At 33.8% G+C, this 19,836-nt stretch overlaps 2 protein-coding genes across 2 annotated transcripts; both read right to left on the reverse strand.

Annotated features, from left to right (window-relative positions):
* Nucleotides 1-376: 376 nt before the first annotated feature.
* On the reverse strand, nt 377-4,889 carry LOC137829233 (probable glutathione S-transferase). The gene is made up of 4 exons (XM_068636031.1): nt 4,829-4,889; nt 3,125-3,259; nt 2,049-2,107; nt 377-739 (listed from the first exon to the last, which is right to left on the reverse strand). The coding sequence occupies exons 1-4, from the start codon at nt 4,887-4,889 to the stop codon at nt 377-379; spliced, it is 618 nt and encodes a 205-aa protein (XP_068492132.1).
* A 2,888-nt stretch (nt 4,890-7,777) lies between these two features.
* Nucleotides 7,778-19,790, reverse strand: LOC137828415 (general transcription and DNA repair factor IIH subunit TFB1-1-like). Its single transcript, XM_068634982.1, has 21 exons — nt 19,614-19,790; nt 19,409-19,530; nt 19,239-19,317; nt 18,980-19,041; nt 18,698-18,758; nt 18,104-18,212; nt 17,314-17,389; nt 16,882-16,977; nt 15,563-15,607; nt 13,917-13,973; nt 13,646-13,801; nt 13,501-13,566; nt 12,118-12,241; nt 11,370-11,426; nt 11,178-11,290; nt 10,660-10,851; nt 10,343-10,456; nt 10,029-10,106; nt 9,096-9,143; nt 8,888-8,956; nt 7,778-8,209 (listed from the first exon to the last, which is right to left on the reverse strand). Exons 2-21 carry the CDS (start codon nt 19,487-19,489, stop codon nt 8,126-8,128), a joined length of 1,767 nt encoding a protein of 588 aa, XP_068491083.1. The 5' UTR covers nt 19,490-19,530; nt 19,614-19,790; the 3' UTR covers nt 7,778-8,125.
* Between the last annotated feature and the right edge of the window lie 46 nt (nt 19,791-19,836).

Consider the following 19,836-nt stretch of genomic DNA (forward strand, 5'->3'; position numbering starts at 1 on the left):
ATAAATTTTTACTATAAATCCAAGGTTTAGAACATTCATAATAAAAGGAAGAAAAAGAAAAGTATTAATTAGTGTATGCGTATATGCTCTTTTATGACTTTTGAATACTTTTCTATATATTTTTAATACTAATTAATTTTTTAAAATTACTTATTACTTGTTAACAGGACTAAAGAGTTAGTTTCTAGTATTGAATTAGAAGAATAATGATGACAGGAAAAATTATCAAGACCAAGAAAACAAATTAAAAGTGAATAAATTAGGTTCATAGTTATCAATCTCAAGCACTTATTACTATCATAATTATATTAAGACAAACCTAAAGTTTCTGAAGAAGATGTTACACATGCTTCATAAAAGGTACAATATTTTTCATTTATGAAGAAGATGACAAAATTTGTTCTCTAAGAGATTCAACAAAAGCTACCATTTGATCCTGGTGAGGTAGGTTTTGTGCTATGATTGGTTGAGTTTTGAAGATATTAAACCATGAATACAAATGAGGGAATTTGTGTTCTTCAAGAATTTGCACTCCAAAGATATCTTCCAACACTGTCAGATATTTGATTATAGACCCAAAAGCCAAGTCCAGAACATTAACACTGTCTCCTCCAAAGAATTTATTTTCCTTACTGAAGCACTGATCTTCCACAACTCTCAAATGCTCCCAAATATTCTCTATCACCTTCTTCCTCCCTTCAACTTCATTGCTGCGAAAAAGTGCTCTAACTCCACCACTCTTTCAAAATTTATCCCAATATTATTGTCACCACATAACACACATGCAGAAAGTATCAAGAAAAAACGTGTTAAATTAATTAGGATATTGCACTGTTAAAGATGTTAACTCAAACAATCAATCAATAAGAAAAACGATAAGAATTAAATCGAGCTGCAATGAAAATCATGATAGATTGTGTTGTTAGTACCTTTTCATGGTACTTTTAAGGTTCGTTGAATTTTTAAAAAATATTTAATTATGGTTTTCATCCTTAAAAATTAGTTTACTAAATTTAAAAAAATCAATTTCTCAAAATCATTAAATAAAAAGGTGTTAGAAATGTATGATCTAATACATTAATCTTTTATAAAAATTTGTGCATAAATAAATTGAAAAGTATTTACCAGATGATGATCACAGTAGTTGAGCCAAAAGCGTGCGAGGGCTTTGTGGTAGGGATGAGGAGGAAATAGTGGATTGTGAGGCCATACTTGATCCATGTATTCAAGTATAATCATGGACTCAGTGTTGGAAAAAACGGGTAATTTTCCCACTAAAACAAAATCCTAACAGAGCTACCCGACAAATAATATTGAATAAATAAAGCGGAATAATAAAAGAGATAAAGAGGAAAAAACACATCCGAAAATTGTTAACGGAGTTCGGCCTGTTTAGCCTAATCTCCGAGCACAGCAAATACAGCTCACTTTTATTATTATGAGAGAAGATATTACAAATTGGGATATATAACAGTGAAGGAGAGGATGTTAATATATAACCCTCAAACCTCCTTCCCAAACAATGAACCCACCGATGTGGGACTTGGGATTAAGCCAAAATCAACAAATCTCCACCTTGGCTTAATTTCAAGTCCCTCCTAAAACAAATCTTCTCAAAACATAACAAAAACAAACTTTACAGTGCTTCAAATTTGTGCCTCCGGGCGCCAACTTCAAATGTGCAAGATATTAACCAAGTCTAAACAGTGTTCAAACTTGGTCCTTGTAACCACCTTGGTGAGCATATCTGCAGGATTCTCCGTAGTGTGAATCTTCTGGAGAACAATCTCCTCTTCTTCGAGAATCTCACGCACAAAGTGATAGCGAACATCAATGTGCTTCGTCCGTGCATGAAAGACTTGATTCTTTGCTAAATGAATAGCACTCTGACTGTCAGAATATAACTCAAGTTGTTTCTGACCAACTCCCAAGTCTTTAAGCAACCCATGAAGCCAAATTGCTTCCTTCACAACCTCTGTAATCGCCATATACTCTGCCTCTGTCGTAGACAAAGCCACCGTAGACTGCAAGGTAGACTTCCAACTGACTGGCGCTTTTGCTAAAGTGAACAAATAGTCAGTTGTTGACCGTCGCTTATCCAAATCACCTGCATAATCAGAATCACAATATCCAACTATGCATTGACCAAGTGATTCATCTTGCTCAAATGCCAATCCAACATCTAAGGTACTTTGGAGGTACCGTAGAATCCATCTCACAGCTTGCCAATGACCCTTGCCCGGATTATGCATGTACCTGCTAACAACACTCACAGCCTGTGAAATATCCGGTCTTGTACACACCATTGCATACATCAAGCTTCCAACTGCATTTGCATATGGGACTTTCGCCATGTATTCTCGTTCTTCATCAGTCGTCGGAGATAAACGACTACTCAATTTCAAATGAGGAGCAAGTGGGGTACTTACAGGTTTTGTATCTTCGTGTATACCAAAACGTTGTAGTACCTTCTGCAAATACTGCTTCTGTGACAGCCAAAGTTTTCCCCTCTCTCTGTCCCTGTTTATCTCCATGCCGAGAATCTTCTTGGCTTCCCCCAAATCCTTCATCTCGAACTCTTTACTCAACTGAGCCTTTAACCTGTCAATCTCAACTTGGCTCTTTGCTGCAATCAGCATATCATCAACATATAAGAGTAAGTAAATGTAGGAACCATCTTCAAGTCTGCGCAAATACACACAGTGATCATATTTGCTTCTCTTGTACTTCTGATCCTTCATGAACTTATCAAATCGTTTGTACCACTGTCTCGGAGATTGTTTCAGTCCGTACAACGATTTGCTAAGTTTACAAACCCAATCTTCTTTACCATCAACCTTGTATCCTTCTGGTTGAGTCATATAGATTTCCTCCTCCAAATCACCGTGTAGGAACGCGGTCTTTACATCAAGTTGAGCAAGCTCCAAATTCAACTGTGCTACCAAGGCCAACAAAATTCGAATGGAGGAATGTTTTACAACTGGAGAAAATACCTCATTATAATCAATTCCCTCCCTCTGAGCAAAGCCTTTAGCAACCAACCTTGCCTTGTAGCGAACATCTTCTTTATTAGGAAATCCTTCTTTCTTTGCAAATACCCATTTGCACCCAATTGCCTTTTTACCTTTTGGTAATTGTGCCAGCTTCCACGTCTTGTTCTTATTCAAAGATTGCATCTCCTCTTTCATCGCACCTGCCCAATTACCACTCTCTGAACTCAAAATGGCTTCTGGGTAAGTGGATGGAATGTCATCAACAACTGGAAGTGCATAGGCAACCATATCCATGAAACGAGCAGGCTTCTGAATATCTCGTCTCTGTCTTCTAACTGCAATTGGCACTGATTGCTGTTGAGATTCTTGGGTAGGAACCTCTTCCTCATCTGACTCTTCTTCTGCCATAGGAGAGTCACTTGTGGTATTTCGTGTTGGGATCACCACTGTCGGCTCAAACTCCACCTGCTTTCGGGCACACTCCACCTGTTGCGGAGTACTATCAGCTCCTTCTGGATTTACCTTCTTTAACATGGCAGATTCATCAAAGGTAACATCCCTGCTGATAATCGTCTTCTTTGCCTCTAGACACCACAAACGGTATCCCTTCACTCCAGGACTAAAGCCCATGAAAAGAGCTTTCTTTGCCCGTGGATCCAACTTTGATTCAATCACATGATAATATGCAATAGAACCAAAAACATGCAAAGAATCATAATCAGTTGCAGGTTTTCCAGACCATACCTCTAACGGGGTTTTGCCATCTATAGCAGATGATGGCAAACGATTAACAAGATGTTGAGCGTATGTCACAGCCTCAGCCCAAAACTCTCTGCCTAACTCAGCATTAGACAACATACAACGAACTTTCTCCACAAGTGTCTTGTTCATACGCTCCGAAACCCCATTCTGCTGTGGTGTTTTTCTAACAGTGAAGTGCCGAACTATGCCACAATCTTGGCATACCTTCAGGAACGGATCACTCTTGTATTCTCCTCCATTGTCTGTTCGGAGAACCTTAATCTTCCTTCCTGTCTGGTTTTCAACTTGAGCTTTCCACTTAAGGAAAATTTCAAGCACATCATTTTTGTTCTTCATAGTAAACACCCAAACTCTCCTGGAAAAATCATCAACAAAAGTGACAAAATAATGCCTACCTCCGATTGATGGAGTCTTGGCAGGTCCCCACACATCTGAATGCACATAATCCAGAATACCCTTGGTATTGTGAATTGCAGTGCCAAACTTCACTCTTCGTTGCTTTCCCAGAACACAATGCTCACAAAATTCAAGTTTGCAAGCCTTCGTACCTTTCAACAATCCTTGCTTGGTAAGAATTTGCAAGGATTTCTCTCCAGCATGTCCCAACCTCATATGCCACAACTTCGTTGCCTCAGCATCCTTCTTAGTGCTAGAAGTTGTTGCCACTACTGTCCCCACCACTGTACTACCTTGGTAGTAATACAAATTGTTCTTCCTCACGCCTTTCAACATCACCAGTGCTCCTGAAGTTGCTTTAAGAATTCCTTCTCGCATCGTCACAACTAGGCCTTTAGATTCTAAAGCCCCCAATGAGATGAGATTCTTCTTCAACTTTGGCACGTACCGTACATCCCGCAAAATTCTGGTGGATCCATCGTGATTCCGCAACTTGATTGAACCTATCCCGACTGTCTTACATGGATTATCATTACCCATGTAAACAACCCCGCCATCGAGTTCTTGAAAATAAAAGAACCATTCCCGAATGGGACACATATGATAGGTACAACCTGAATCCAATATCCACTCATCTGGATGCAATGATGCTGAAAGCGAGACAATCAACACATCACTTTTGCTTTCTGCAACATTTGCATCTTGCAGAGCCTTCCCTTCTTGATCCGAATTTGCCATTACAGACTCACAACATAATATTCAATATTACAAATAATTTCAAACAACCCAAGGCGAACCTTCGGCTCTTGATACCACTTGTTGGGAAAAACAGGTAATTTTCCCACTAAAACAAAACCCTAACAGAGCTACCCGACAAATAATATTGAATAAATAAAGCGGAATAATAAAAGAGATAAAGAGGAAAAAACACACCCGAAAATTGTTAACGGAGTTCGGCCTATTTAGCCTAATCTCCGAGCACAGCAAAAACAGCTCACTTTTATTATGATGAGAGAAGATATTACAAATTGGGATATATAACAGTGAAGGAGGGGATGTTAATATATAACCCTCAAACCTCCTTCCCAAACAATGAACCCACCGATGTGGGACTTGGGATTAAGCCAAAATCAACACTCAGAAATGGATTTTCCAGAATGAACCAGAACTAGGATTCTCTTGTACACGGGATTGTACTCAAGAAGTTCAGGAGTCTTCTTCAACCGATCTTCCTCAATCTTCTCATACTCAATGCGAAGGGACTGTACCAAAACTCACGTAACTTCACCTCTGCCATTTTCTGTTCATCTTTCTAACCACGCAACCCTCTGTATACACCCATCCATCCCCAACAACTTCAAATTTTAAAATTAAGTAAGATATCTTTGTTTACTGTTATTCCTATCAAACGCACACGTCTTTTGTTTTGTCTTGCATCACTGCATGCGTCTACATCCTTCATTTTATTACAATAATCTTTCTCTAATTTTATTTCAATTTTTTTATTTATTTATTAGTTTTGAAGTTATAAACTTTATTTTCTTTATATTTAAATATAATTTATTTTACTTTTTACACATATCATTTTAAACTCTTTAAATTCCATACATATTTTAATATTAAATCATTTTAATTATTACAATGTGACTAAATAATTAAAAACACACGCTCGCGCGCACATATATATATATATAAATTAAAAAAAATAATTTTAAAACATAAAGACTAAAAACTAAATTTATTCAACTATAGAACCAAACAAGTTATTTAATTTTTTGTAAATTTGAAGTTACAACTATTTATAAGACTGGTGGAGGAGAACATAGACTTATCAGAGCTGGTTTGTGAGACCTACACCAACTTCACTTACCTCATTGGATGACTTCCATCTCTCTGTGCTGAATAATAAAGAAAATGCTTATAAGCATTTCTCGTGTAATAATAGTAATTATTATTATTAACTTTCCCATCTTATAAAACATGTAATGATTGTTTGTCTTTGTTGATTTAAAGTTTTATTTAACTTAATATTTATAATTCTATATTAATATATTATTTGATGTATAATTGATAAGTGCCAATATGTAGTTTTTATAATTGATAAAATTTAACACTTTGAAACTTAATTGTTGCTTAATGTAAGAAAATTACCCTAATCTGAGAATTATTGAATCTGATTATATATTTTGAACCAAGAAACAAATGAAGAAATTTAATCTCAATTTTTGTGTAAATTTTAGATGAATATGAAGCATTGAAAGAATTATTCAAGCTGGCATTGAAAGAAAGAAAGTAAAAACTTAATTGGATCACAAGAAAATTTAGCTCAAGTTAGAGGATTTAGCTCAAGCTAAAACTGTCCAGAGTTGATTAAAGGTGCAGTACTGATCTAGCTCAAGCTAAAATAGGCTAGCTTAAGCTAAAGTTGATTATATAAATTTTGAAACACAACTCAAAACCAGCGGTGGAAAACAAATTGGGTTTTTTAGAGAGAGACTAGTGAGAGAAAGAGAAGAAACCTCTGTTCTTAGGAGAAGAACTTGCTCAGATCAGCCCTTCTTATGCAATTCAGATCAAGAATGAAGATTGGAGGAGCTGTCATGAGTGGCTAAGTTCTTTCTAACTTGGGATTGAATGTAATTTATCTTGATCAAATGTATTCTTGGTGATATATATATATAAAATTCTCTTTTCTACTTGTTCTTGGTATTTTCGATTTATGCTTATATTTTCGTTTTATGCTTATTGCTTAATTCTGTCTGATCAATAGAGTCTTGATTTTGATCCTTAAATTTAACTGGAAAGTACCTTTAAGGATGATTTGTTAAATATCTGAGGAATCAGTGTTTGAGAAATTATCTTATGAATTTCATCTGTGAGGAATCAAGATGAATGACTTTAAATTAAGCATAAAGAATAAGTAGTTTTGAGTATTATATATTGTATTATTCAAAATACAGATGATTGAGATAAACGCAATTCAATCCCAAGTATCTTTTTCTATATTTGATAAGTTGGTTTTGTTACATCCAGAATCAAACCCTAAATCTTTGAGTTCTTGTGAAATCTTTAATTTGATTATGAACAAAGTCTCAAAATTATTTTCTATACTTAATGAGTTTTAAAACAGAACATCTTAATTAGAATTGTTCCCTATGGGTTCGACATTCGTACTTTAAAGAGTACTATATTACAGTTAATTCGGTACACTTGCCGAGAAATATCAACAATAATTAATATCAATTCATTCTGAATGTAATTACGAGTAAAATACTAAACTGTAAGTTAACTAATAATACCTTTATCACCATTTCACTTTTCATGACATCTTGGGTGAACAAAAATAGTGTGAAACCTTAGTACCAATTTCTCAGCAGTGTGGATAAGCTAAGTCTATTCTCATTTAGTAATCCAATAACTAGAATTAAAATAAACAATCATTTTAATCTTTGAAATTATTTAACACCCATTTATGCTGCTATGAATACATTGTGTTCTAGTTGATTTCTTTTTTTAAGAAAAAAGAAAATTACTATTAGACAATATAAAGCTATCAACATGACAATATGCATAAATATACTAAACTGTATTGCTGTAAGCACAAAACAGTAAAATTATTTCGGTCATTGAAAATGCACAAAGCAATTCATTAAACCGTGTTATTCACTTATCCTTTGTTGTATGTACTGCTAAAGTCAAGCAGGTACAGTACAGGGAGACAGTGGATGAAGGAGGAGCAGGAAACTGGTGAATTAACCTGTCCTTTGCCTAGGGACACTGTTAACAAGTAATTCTAGGTTACATGTTAACAATCTAGTAAGACTCTTGCTGACTAGTTCTCATGGAAATTCATTTCATCATGATATAGAGACAAATAGCCATTCGGGTTTGTGGTCACGGCAAAATTGATGGAATTTACATTCCTAAATTGTTATAGTATGTTGCTCGCAGTGAACAGAGATCAAAACATTCTCCTAAACATAACCATTAGACTTTGAGCCTCTAGCATTTCTTTTCCTAATGTCAGCATCATAATGTAACAGAGCAGCATCCAGAGCCTGCGTAAAAAATTATCCGTATCCCTTAATCTCCCATAAGATGTAATAAACAAGAAGGTTACAGAAAAAAAACAAAGATAATGAAAAACAATGGCATGGTCAATCCACTAAATTGAACTGCACAAGAACATCAATCTATGGCTGCAACACACCTATACTGGCAAAACAGAAAGCCTTCCAAGAGAGGAAAATTTTAAAAAAGGAAAATCATGAAGCACTTCCTGTAATGTGACTGAATTCTGTTTTAATCCTCCAAAAAGATCTTCTGTTGCTCTGTTTTCGTAAATGTTAAAACATCTAAAATATATTTACCACCACTTACTGACGTGCCATGCACTAAACATGCCACATTATATGCCACGCCCAAATGGTTGCCAAGTAACATGTCAAACTGGATGCCACATCCTCACTAAGTGGTGACAGAGGTCAGAAGCCATATTCTAGAACTATAAAATTTATAAGGAAAACCAAAAAACAAAAATTGAAGGACAAAGATCAAGTTAAATCATGTTGTTAAGAACTCAACACATTTAAACCAAAACATAACTCTTGAAACAAAATATAAAAGGTTTATCTTAGAAGTGTATTTCATCACGTGGGAAGTGGTTTGTGTTAAATCAAAGTTTGAAAATCACGAAGAAAGAAATGAAAATGGTCAAATGAGTATGTCGTGCTCACCTGCTGCATAGGATGGACAACAAGGGAAACCTGGTGCCGCAAGTCTGACTGTGCAGATACCTTTATTTCCTAAGAATCAACAAAGAAAAATATATGGTTCTTACTTACTACAAATAAAATTAATGCAGGTAACAAAATATTAACATATTAAAAGAAAAAGAGTTAGTGCAGTGAGAAAAACTAGAAGAGGCTTTAGCTAAAAGCGTACCTCCAGTTTAGAATATATCTGTGATATGGAATCTTTCAGTCTTCTTGTCTGCATTTAGTTCACGAGTGAACAAAACATCAGATCTATAATAAAATGCAATTCAGAAATATTTTTCAATGCATCACTAAAACCATATCAACACTGTAATGAGTGTGTGATCCAATTACCACGAATGGTGCACAGAAGGAAAAACACTCAACTCATCGACTGCCTATCTGACGTAGACTACTTATATTGCAATTTTGATCATAAAACATCAAACTTATGCCACAGATTAATTGCTCAGATCAGCCGGGTTTCTTACATGGTATCCAAGCTTATTTCCTTGAGCCTTCAAACAAAAATAAGTTATAGATTGATGCTTGGTAAGTTTACAAGACCTTTAGAAATTAGTTGAATAGTAACTAAAATCTTGAGACAAACAGTCTTTTTCTTCTTTTTTTCAGCACAAACAGGCTTTTCTTGTTAGGCACATGTTAGAGTCATAAAAAGAATTATAGGCACACAGTTTAAAAGCAAAGTCAGACAGGATAAATGGTTTGCTGACAATTACCTAGCGGGAAACGGTTCACAAATGCACGTGATGCAATAGCAAACTCAATATTCAATTAAAGAAAGCCTTTATATAAAATCAAGCAAAATTTTGACAAACTGGTTCACTGATTGACTTAGAATAGAAACTTTTGCAATGTAAACCATAACAATTTATTAATATGAAGTGAACATACTGCTCTTTAAATTGCAACAAGAAAAGAGATAGAGGAAAAACACATGATGAAGATCCACAACTAAAGCAAATTATATATGAGCTCAAGAAATAATTGCAAGGAAATCCGCATCCCAGACTTATTCAATTGGTGTGATATTTAGATAGGTCATGCATAGGAATCAGCATTGAAAGATTTTTTTAAATCACAAAAGCTCAACATTTACCTTATTAACAAGGTTTTGTGTTGTAACTGGATATGAAGACCAATAGTGCCGAAGCAATTCCTGACTGCACACCCAATGCTGGAAAGAAAGTTGATGTATGACAAAAGTATAAATACAAACATTCAAGAACTACCCCAAAAGAAAATACAAAAATTATGAAAAGTCAAACTACAGATTCAAAATAAATGCAACAAATGCTATATCTCAACACAAATATCCAAAAGATTATCCCCAGCTCTTTTTTTCTTTTCTTTCTATCCGTTCTTTTTTGTTTTCCTTCTCAAAGACCTCAGAAACAATTGTGGATGACTCACATCTAGTAGTTTCTCCTTGGTAGTATTGGGCAATATATCAAGGACACTCTCTTGAGAAGTTTTCCCAAGATGATATTTGGAGCTTGAGATATTTTTAGTCAATCCGTGAAGGACCTGAAAAAAATAATTTGCTTTCATTTTCAACAGGAAAGAATATTTGTTATTAGTATTACAAAAGAAATGAAAAAGAACAGAACAAAACAAAACAAAACAAATGTTTCTTCGCAAAATATTGAGAGATTAACGGTATACACCTGTCAATTATTGAAAAGTGGCATTCTTTTCAAATATAGAATTGTGACACAAATATATATTACCTTAAGAGCGACCTCTGGACTAAAGAGGGGATCCCTTAATCCAGTAGTTTGGATTTTCGATATGGATGCCCTCAAAGAACCATAGGCTTCCTCAGAACCCAAACTGCACATCATTTGCTCCATTCCAGGTTGGGAATCATCTAAAGTTTTTACTGCATTAGCTTGTTGGAAATCAAAATAGTCACGAGGATCCTGATTATGAAATAAATACATTAGTCATAACACTTACAGATATTTTATCACAAAACAACATTAATTATTAATTAGTAAATTTTTTATGGTGTTTTCTCTTATATGTCCATAGGTAAATGACAATAAGTCAACTAAAGAAAGTTGTTCTGAAAAAGTAATTATTACATTGCAAGTACAAAAGTTATTCAATGGTTGCTCTTTTAAGAGATTTAAATAATACTTCCAGACCATGGCCCAATGGCACACATTTTATAAATCAAGTTATTCAATATAAATATATTACTGTAATAAATATGGTTCATCTAATTCTTGAGAAAAAGTTGAACCTTGATACAGAGTGGTGCATAACGATGATCATCTTGTGACTGAAGATCTTCAATTGGGGTCATCTTTGAAATTCTGTTTCGTCTCTCCTCGTCACCTACAACCTCATCAGATTCTGTATAGAAGAACGAAATAAGAATTTGCTCCATGTGAACGGAAGGGAAAAGGAAAAGAAAAAAGTCAGCCACACTAACCCTGTTTTCTCCGAGCAAGAATTTCGGCTACGGTTCTCGGGTTTTCCATCTCCATATCTACATTTATATTTTGAAATTTGACTCATCAGATCAGACCATATGGCCATAACTAAGTTGAAGCTATCCAGATGGGAATGCATTTTACACTCCAAGGTTTCAATTGATTTCAGGAAAAAGGTTTTAAAATGTGTCTTACACTCTTGATCAAGGTAACACTTAATGACAATAAAAATTCTGAATATAAATGAGAACAGAAAACAAATTTAAGTTTCTTAAAAGCTGAGCTTTTCGAGTTTGTAAATCAGAATTCTTCACAACCTCTAAAATGTCATCAAACGAATTTTAAGTGAAACAAATAGCATAGAAGTGATAATATCATAATACAAACACGTGTGAGGAAGTCTCACCCCCCTCACTTTGGTATATAAGCTCTTTCCAGCGAACAAATAATTAAAAGTCAACTTCAATATGGCTACAGGAGTAAAGCAAATTAATCACAAGGAAATAATCTAATTATGACATGCATTATTAGTATCTGTCAATCTTACAAATTTACTACTGAAGACCATTATTGTCTGATTACAGATGCATATTATATTAGACAATAAAATTTAGGGAACTTATATTACGATGATACGGGAAGAGACAAAATATATAGCCAATATGTGAACAGATTTAAGAATAAAATTATGAAACAAAAATATTTTTGGTAGATACTGAAAAAATCAATTTGAATAGAGGAAATTACCTAAAGTTTTCCCTTCAAGAACAACTGCACCTTGTCTATTAAGATCTTGCAACAACGTTCTCTTATACAGAGAATTTTGGGCTTCAGATATTTCTTTGCTACCATCTCGGAATATCCCATGATCCTTCTCATCAAATAGAGACAAAGGTCAACATACAGAAATTCAACACAAATCTAGCACTTCTGAACCAGCCGCATAAATAGATAACAGAACATTGGAATATCCCATGATCCTTCTCATCAAATAGAGCAAAAAGGTCAACATACAGAAATTCAACGCAAATCTAGCACTTCTGAACCAGCCGCATAAATAGATAACAGAACATTTGAATCATATTAACTACTAAACGATTAGCAGCACAAGGTATGGAATTTGAATATATATATAGACATCAAAACTTGAAAGCTTTTGTAAACTTGTGGAGACTCCATAGCTCTCCTAGTAAGTCAGACTTTTACATAATATAAAAAATTAAATAACATAATAATTAAACATTTCAACTTTGTAAAGCAAAATAGCAAACTACAGCATAACAAAATCTTCAAGTACATTACTACTAAACAAGATCAAACTACACCAAATCATGCATAAATAGTTCAAAACATAAGTTCTAAAATGATAGCATTTAGAAAACCAAAAAAGGACTAATGTCTTCAAATCTCCATGTCCAATAACATCATCTCCAAAATCACCATCTCTATTGAGCTCATTCTTAGATGAAAAATGTGCATAATCAAAATTGGCATCCAAAACCAAATTATGAAGATCAAATTCATCAAGAGTTGGATTACTTGAACTTCCTCCAATCCAACAGATTCAATGTTGTTGCTACCATTGTCTTCACCCTAAGGCTGTTCAACCTCAACATTCTCTTCATCAACATTATGTCCTCTTATGTTATCCATTCCTAATCAAACATCATAGCATCAATTTTTCTTATTTGTCTATTTTTCAACTTTGAATTGTATATCATGTAAAATAAGTCATTCATCTCTTATGTAAACGATTCCTTCTTTTTGTATGAACCTAAAAATCACAAAATTGATCTTATGCTATCAAAGGATTGGACATCTAGATTTGAAAACATCAGACATTTATTAGCTTTTTAAATGCTAGCATTTTAAGAACTTGTGTTTTGTATGAATTTAGCATAACTTGGTGTAGTAGTAATGTACACACACTTTGTTACTTAAGGTTGAAGCTTGCAATTTTAGTTTATTATGGAGTTGAAATTTTAAAGTATTATGTTATTTGTTGGCATTTTAATATTTTTTATTGCAACTGAAAATTTACTTTAGAAGGGGTGAACTTGCATAAAATGTGAAAAAACACATTGTGAAAGAACTCTAAAGGAGATTGAGGAACTGTTTCATTCACCATACAGGAAGATGTGTGTAATCATCTCCTTGGTCTGCTTCCATATCTAAAGTTGGATCAACACGTCGAACCTGCAAAAAGACATATTAAGACAATGCAGCCAAAAGATCTTCAATGAGAATAAAAACTAAAGAGAAAGATGACGAAGACCTTCTTTCGAGCTTCAATTTCTAATATCTCATCATCTTTCAAAAAGACAGCAAGATCCTCATCTTCAGCAGCCTCAGCAGCTGCTGCAACCGCATTTTTGGTGCTATGAAGATACTCAGCTTTGAAGTATTTATTCCAGAAATCTACCTCGTTCATCTTGAATTTGGAGACCATGGGGAAAAAAGACAAAATTTAGTAAGCAAAGTGCTTGATATTTCACACAAACTATTACAAAAGATAATAACAAACACTGCAAAGATTTTCAACATACTTTACTAGGTACAAAATTGAGGAATGCCTGGTGGACAGCAGGTTTGAGGGTAAAAATCTGGAAAAAAAAAATGCAAAACAAAATAAGGATAGTAAACATTCAAAAATTTTCACTTAAATAAGAAATAAATATTTGAAATAATGAATGAAATACAAGCATAATCAAACCCTCCCAACTAAAAAACAGACAAATACTACGGAACCAAATGTGGCTGAAACATATAATAAAGCTGCATAATCTGTAGTAGAGAAATAAACCTATTATAAGCCCACTAATGCAATAAGAATCCTAAGTGGTAACCCCCACAACTCACAAGGTTGCTTGGTCCAATAGCAAACAAATTGATTCCGTAATATATCTAAAATATGGCAAGATATTCTAACAAAACCATGCTAAAGAAGCCACATACAAAGAAAGAAGGAAAAGGAAACACACACGAGATAAACCAAATACTAGTTCCAACTCATAAGATCAAAATGAAAAGAGAGACACCACATTAAAAATGAACAGTTTAAATTCTAAATAAACTATAAGTGAGCTCAAAACCACCCTCTTTGAACTTCCAAAACCAAACTTCAAAAATCCTTTTGAAGCATTAGTTAGTGTGGTGGTGACTAATCTTGTAAGTTACTTTCATCTTCTAATTTGAATTGTAGCCTTTGGTTGAGACATTTATTAATTAGAAAGCTCACATCAATTAAACCGATAAAGACATTTATTAATATATAAGTGTGTGCAAACTCCATCTTATGAGCTTGTTTGTAAGGTTGAGCTAAACTTAAAGTTCACTTCTTATTATGGTATCAAAACCATTTAAAGCCTAACCTAACAAAGTTTGTTGTGCTTATATGTTGGAGATCTCACACTGACTAGAGATAAGGACATTTCATAATATATAAGTGGGTGCAAACCTCATCTTATGAACTCGTTTTATAAAGTTGAATTAAGCTTAAAATCTACTTCTTAATATTAAAAAATGATAAAAAAAAAGAGTAAAAGTTTTGTTTCACAAAAAATTAGACAAGTTAGCTCTCAGGAGTTCCCCAAGGCCAAGACAAGCCTCCAAGCTCTATGAGTACTTATAGAGGTACTTACACATTATCCACCAACAAGGTCCTCGCTTCGACAACAGGACTTGAACTATGTCCTCATGAGATGAGTCTGGTCTTTACTACCAACTAGACCAACTGGTCCAAAAATAGAAAGTTATCACCCTATTCATTCACTTGACATCATCAACAACAACTAAGTCTTACCTGACCACATGGAAGGAAGCTCAGTGCTAGAGGCTTAATGGAACCACCACTTCCTTTTCTTAAGTAAAACTAATTGTCATATCATATCACTTTCATTTGGTATCAATATGATGAACTATTGCATGCACATGAAAGTGCAAGAAAACAAACAAAAAGATGAGAAAACTAAAAAAGTGTGCTACAAATAATTGCATATAGTATTATGCACATGAAAAGGTGATTGTAATTTGCATTCAATTAATGGTTGTCATCATCAAGTTAAAATTCCTTGCATAAGTTGTCTAAATGATGGTCAATATATACCCACCATGCCCTCAGTTCGGGCAGTGCATAAAAGTCTAAATAAATACATTTAGCTTAAAATTTAATTAGCCAGAGTAAGAAGCATGCCTGATATTTAATCTCTGGTGTCAACTGAAATTTAACCTGGTTTATCTGAAAAAGAAGAATAATGGAAAATAACTCGTTTAAAATTATATCCATGCATTAGAAGCCAAAAAAAATCAGAAACTGTTTAAAGATCATAAACATGGATTTAAAATTTACAAACTCTACATAAAAACTCAGTAACAGTAAAGAAGCCTTACCTCACTAGATCGGGGTTGGCTATATATATTAAACTATCTTGTTGAGTTTGTACTAATTGTTATAGATATGACAAAAAGAAAGTTACAGGACTTGCTTGGCTATTAATTTTAATATTCAAAATCCAATTTAGGACCCACATTTCATTACAAATTTTCAAATAATTTTTAAACTCTTAAAAGCCAAAATTAAATGTTTTCTGTTCTCAGTTTTTAGAATTAAGAAAACAATAGGAGATTTTGAAAATGTAAAATAAGAACACATTTGACATGTTTCTTCAACATTTATTTGAAAACAATTTCCTTTTATGAGAGCAAGTCCATAATTGTTAAATTCATCAATGTAAATCTCATAAATAAATCTGAAAATTTAGATCCACCCTCTGCTTCTTATACAAGTTATTCATGAAAGTCAGATACAAAAATGTTGGATGGCAATGACATCCTGCTTTTAGTGACTTACAAGTCCATCACTAGTACATAACTAAGATCTGCTATGTTCTTGTTGCATAAATGCGATTAGTCATTATTCACTCATATGATAAAATAAAAGATGATGAATGTATAACAACATCATTGGGAGTGTGAAGATTGAAGTTTGTATAATACAATCAGTATTAGATTTGGAAAATTCTCATTATTCACTAAAAAGACTTTAACCCATTAGAAGTAACAAACCAAGCATGAAAGATAGTTAATTAAATTCTATCATGAAAAATTCAGCCAACATTTTTTTAAGTGCAGCAAGAAATGAGGGTAATAGACATAACATGGGTTTTGCTCATAAAAAACAGAGCTAACACGTTCTCCCACAAAAGAAATTACTAGATTCAAGTTTTCATAAATTACCAAAACAAATTATTGGTTACTTTTTTTAAAGCTGTTTTCATATGCAAAATTAACTGCATTTGTGAAGTTCAATGCACAATTATCATAGTATTGTTAGACATTTAAAAGCTTCCAAAAGATGAGTTTTTCACACTATAAGAAAGGAGTAAGATTTTTTTATTAACAAAATGCAATTTGGAATTTGAGGTTATTGAGCTGCAATGTTCTCATGATGACATCCAAGTAAGTGTACTCATAAAGACAGAGAACCAATGCAGAGGAGAAGTGGTATCATACCCGTCCATCACTCATAGGCTTTGTGTCAAAGATCAAAGAATTTTTAAAACCAATCCTTTGTTTTAACTTTCTGCTTTCATCTTGATCCAGCAATTTCTGTAGAACATATTTAATATAAAAAGAAGAAATTCATTGAGATGAAGAGAAGAAAGTCACAAGAAAATTGAAGGCTAAGAATAAGATATATTCCATATGAAAACAAAAGTAGAAAAAAGTCAATAGACTGCATGATGCGTTTAAATTTCTATTTGTGAAATCCCTTTTGAAGACCGTATATTCACACTATTTTATTTGCAAAAAATACTTTACACAGTACTTTTCTTTCCTAAAAATTCTTTAAATCATTATAATATCAACCAGAAACCTATCATCAACAACATATGATGGCCTCACTAGAGTTTGAAACTCAATTGATATTTGGAATGTCTTTACCTTCTTAGTAGCCCAAAATTCTGATTCTGTAAGCTTACCACTAGCTACAAGTTCCTTATGAAGTCTCTGCAACTTGCTGAAAAAGTTGAACTTTAACAAAATCAGTAACATTGAAGGAAGTGAGGAATATCTGAAACTAAGATAACTTCTAGACTAGATAAAAAATAATATTGAAAAGTATGAACAGATTGAATTCCTAAGTAATCATACAGCATGGCATTTGAGCAAGAACAACTATAAATGGACAAATTTAAAGTAACAACACAATACCAAAGAGACCATGTCTAAATGGTCTTAGTTGCAAAAGAAATTGAATCGTAATAGAACAAGATCACGGATAAACAATTCTTTCTTTTGAAAAATTATAATTGTCCCACACCCAGCATCCACCATGAGATATTTCAATAACCTCGGGCAATGTTAACAACTTGTGAGACATAATAACCATTAGTGCATAAGTACATATTTATACCTGTAACCCCTCATTCATTTACTCTTAATCACTATTGAGGCATATTTAATCACCATTAGACAGTTCAATAGCCTCATTACATTCTTAACCACTTGTGTAAGACATATTTAACCACTAGTGTCATAAGTACAGATTTATAATCGTGCATTAACTCATTTACTCTTAACCACATGTGAGCAAAATTTACCAATCATTACTATCAGACATTTCAATAACCTCACATCACAATTTACCACTTGTGAAACTTTTAACTATTAGTGCTACAAGTACAAATTTATAATTGCATACAATCACATGTATTTACTACAAACCAAATACCTATCTTCCTGCAATAGCTTTATCCTAAGCGTCATTTCAGCAGAGCTCAGCTGTTCCTCAGAAATAACTTTCGTAGCTTCTCCTTGCACATGCTTGCTAAGGGCAATACCTGATCAAACCGATAAAACATCATTATAGGAAAAGTTATACGAAACAACTGAAAATAAAAAATACAGAATATGGCACAAAGAAAGGGAATAAAAGAAAAATAACAACAATGCAGAACCTCCTAAGCACACCTAAATTCTAGAAGAAAAAAAATGCATAATTTTCTTGTCTGGCATATGTATAGTCAAGGGAAATAAATATTTAATGACATGCATCTGAAATCATATTTTAATTACAATCTTTTACAGGCTTAACATGCTTAATTGATAATAACCAATAAAAATAAACTCTAACTTTGTTAGGTTACTCTGGGACTTAAGCCCATGATGAAACAAGTACACACCATAGCAGGTCTTCATGATAAGCTACATGATGTGAAAACTCAAGAGTAACAAAAGCAAGTTAAAGAAGCCCTGAGGATAAGATTTAGAAATAACAAAACCATGTCTCGGTTCGGTTTGGCAGTAGCCAAAGTATGTTACTTACCCACCAATTCCCGACAAACATGAAGATCTGCAAAACTGTCTAACTCGAATATGTAACTTCCCTGAAACATCAAATTGTAATATAATAAAAATTCATATAAAAGGAAGAGGCATAAGCATGTCAAGTGTAGTATTACCAAGTGAACCAAAGGCATTGAAAATTCAAATTGAGCAGCAGCATTCAAAAGTAAAAGAAGAAAAATAAATGGAGCCAGCTCAGCAGCATAAATAGCAGAACAAATGTAGACAAGAGCAACAAGATTAAAAGTAACAAAAGAACAACCTGTGCATGGGTAAGGTTAAGCCATGGCGGTTTGCCTGATCCCTCTTTAGTGTGTTTATGACCTAAATATTTTTCCACCAGAGCAAACAAAAACATGACAATCAAAAGTAATGCATATGCGATAACAATGAAAACACTGAGATTGTGAGGTCAATAACTTTCAGAGGTCAATAACTTCCAGAAAATTCAATAAGAGTTCATATCAAACTTCACAACCAGTTTAAGGAAAGAAAATACGAAAACAAAAAGTCAAAAATACTCTTTATAAATCTGAACTCCACATCGAGCTTGTTGTTGGAGGTAGGATCATTAGGCTTGAAAACGAACTTTTCTTGAGTCTGCAGAGAGAGAGAAGGAAATTCCATAAAAATCTCAGCGCGAAAAGGAGATTTCACAAAAATATCGAACAAATTGAGAATGGCAATGCACCAATTTGAGGACGCCGGAGGTGCCAGGGTCTTTGACGGTGGCTTTGTATTTGACACGCTTAACCACTTGCCCCGACGACATCGTTTCAAACTCCGATTGCGCGTACTGTTCAGAAGATTAATCTGCAGCCAAACAAAAAAAATCCAGAATCAGAAGCAGAAACACGGAGTTCGCGAGCGAGTGGTGATTGGAAAATAAGCTATACTCCGCATTGGGTTGATTGAAGAAGACTTCACGAGAATCGGCGATGTAGAGAGGAGAGAGAAGAACGGCGCAGTGTAAAGAGAAGACGATGAATAATAATCACTGTGCTTCTGCTTTTCCTCACTCTTATTTTCACCAAATAGGATCATCGATGATGATGCTTTAAATTAACCCTGTCAAATTAACTTTGGATCCATCATCACTTGTTACAGCGGTTAATTATT

The sequence above is a fragment of the Phaseolus vulgaris genome, chromosome 7 (assembly GCF_000499845.2).
Source record: "Phaseolus vulgaris cultivar G19833 chromosome 7, P. vulgaris v2.0, whole genome shotgun sequence".
Taxonomy (NCBI): Eukaryota; Viridiplantae; Streptophyta; class Magnoliopsida; order Fabales; family Fabaceae; genus Phaseolus; species Phaseolus vulgaris.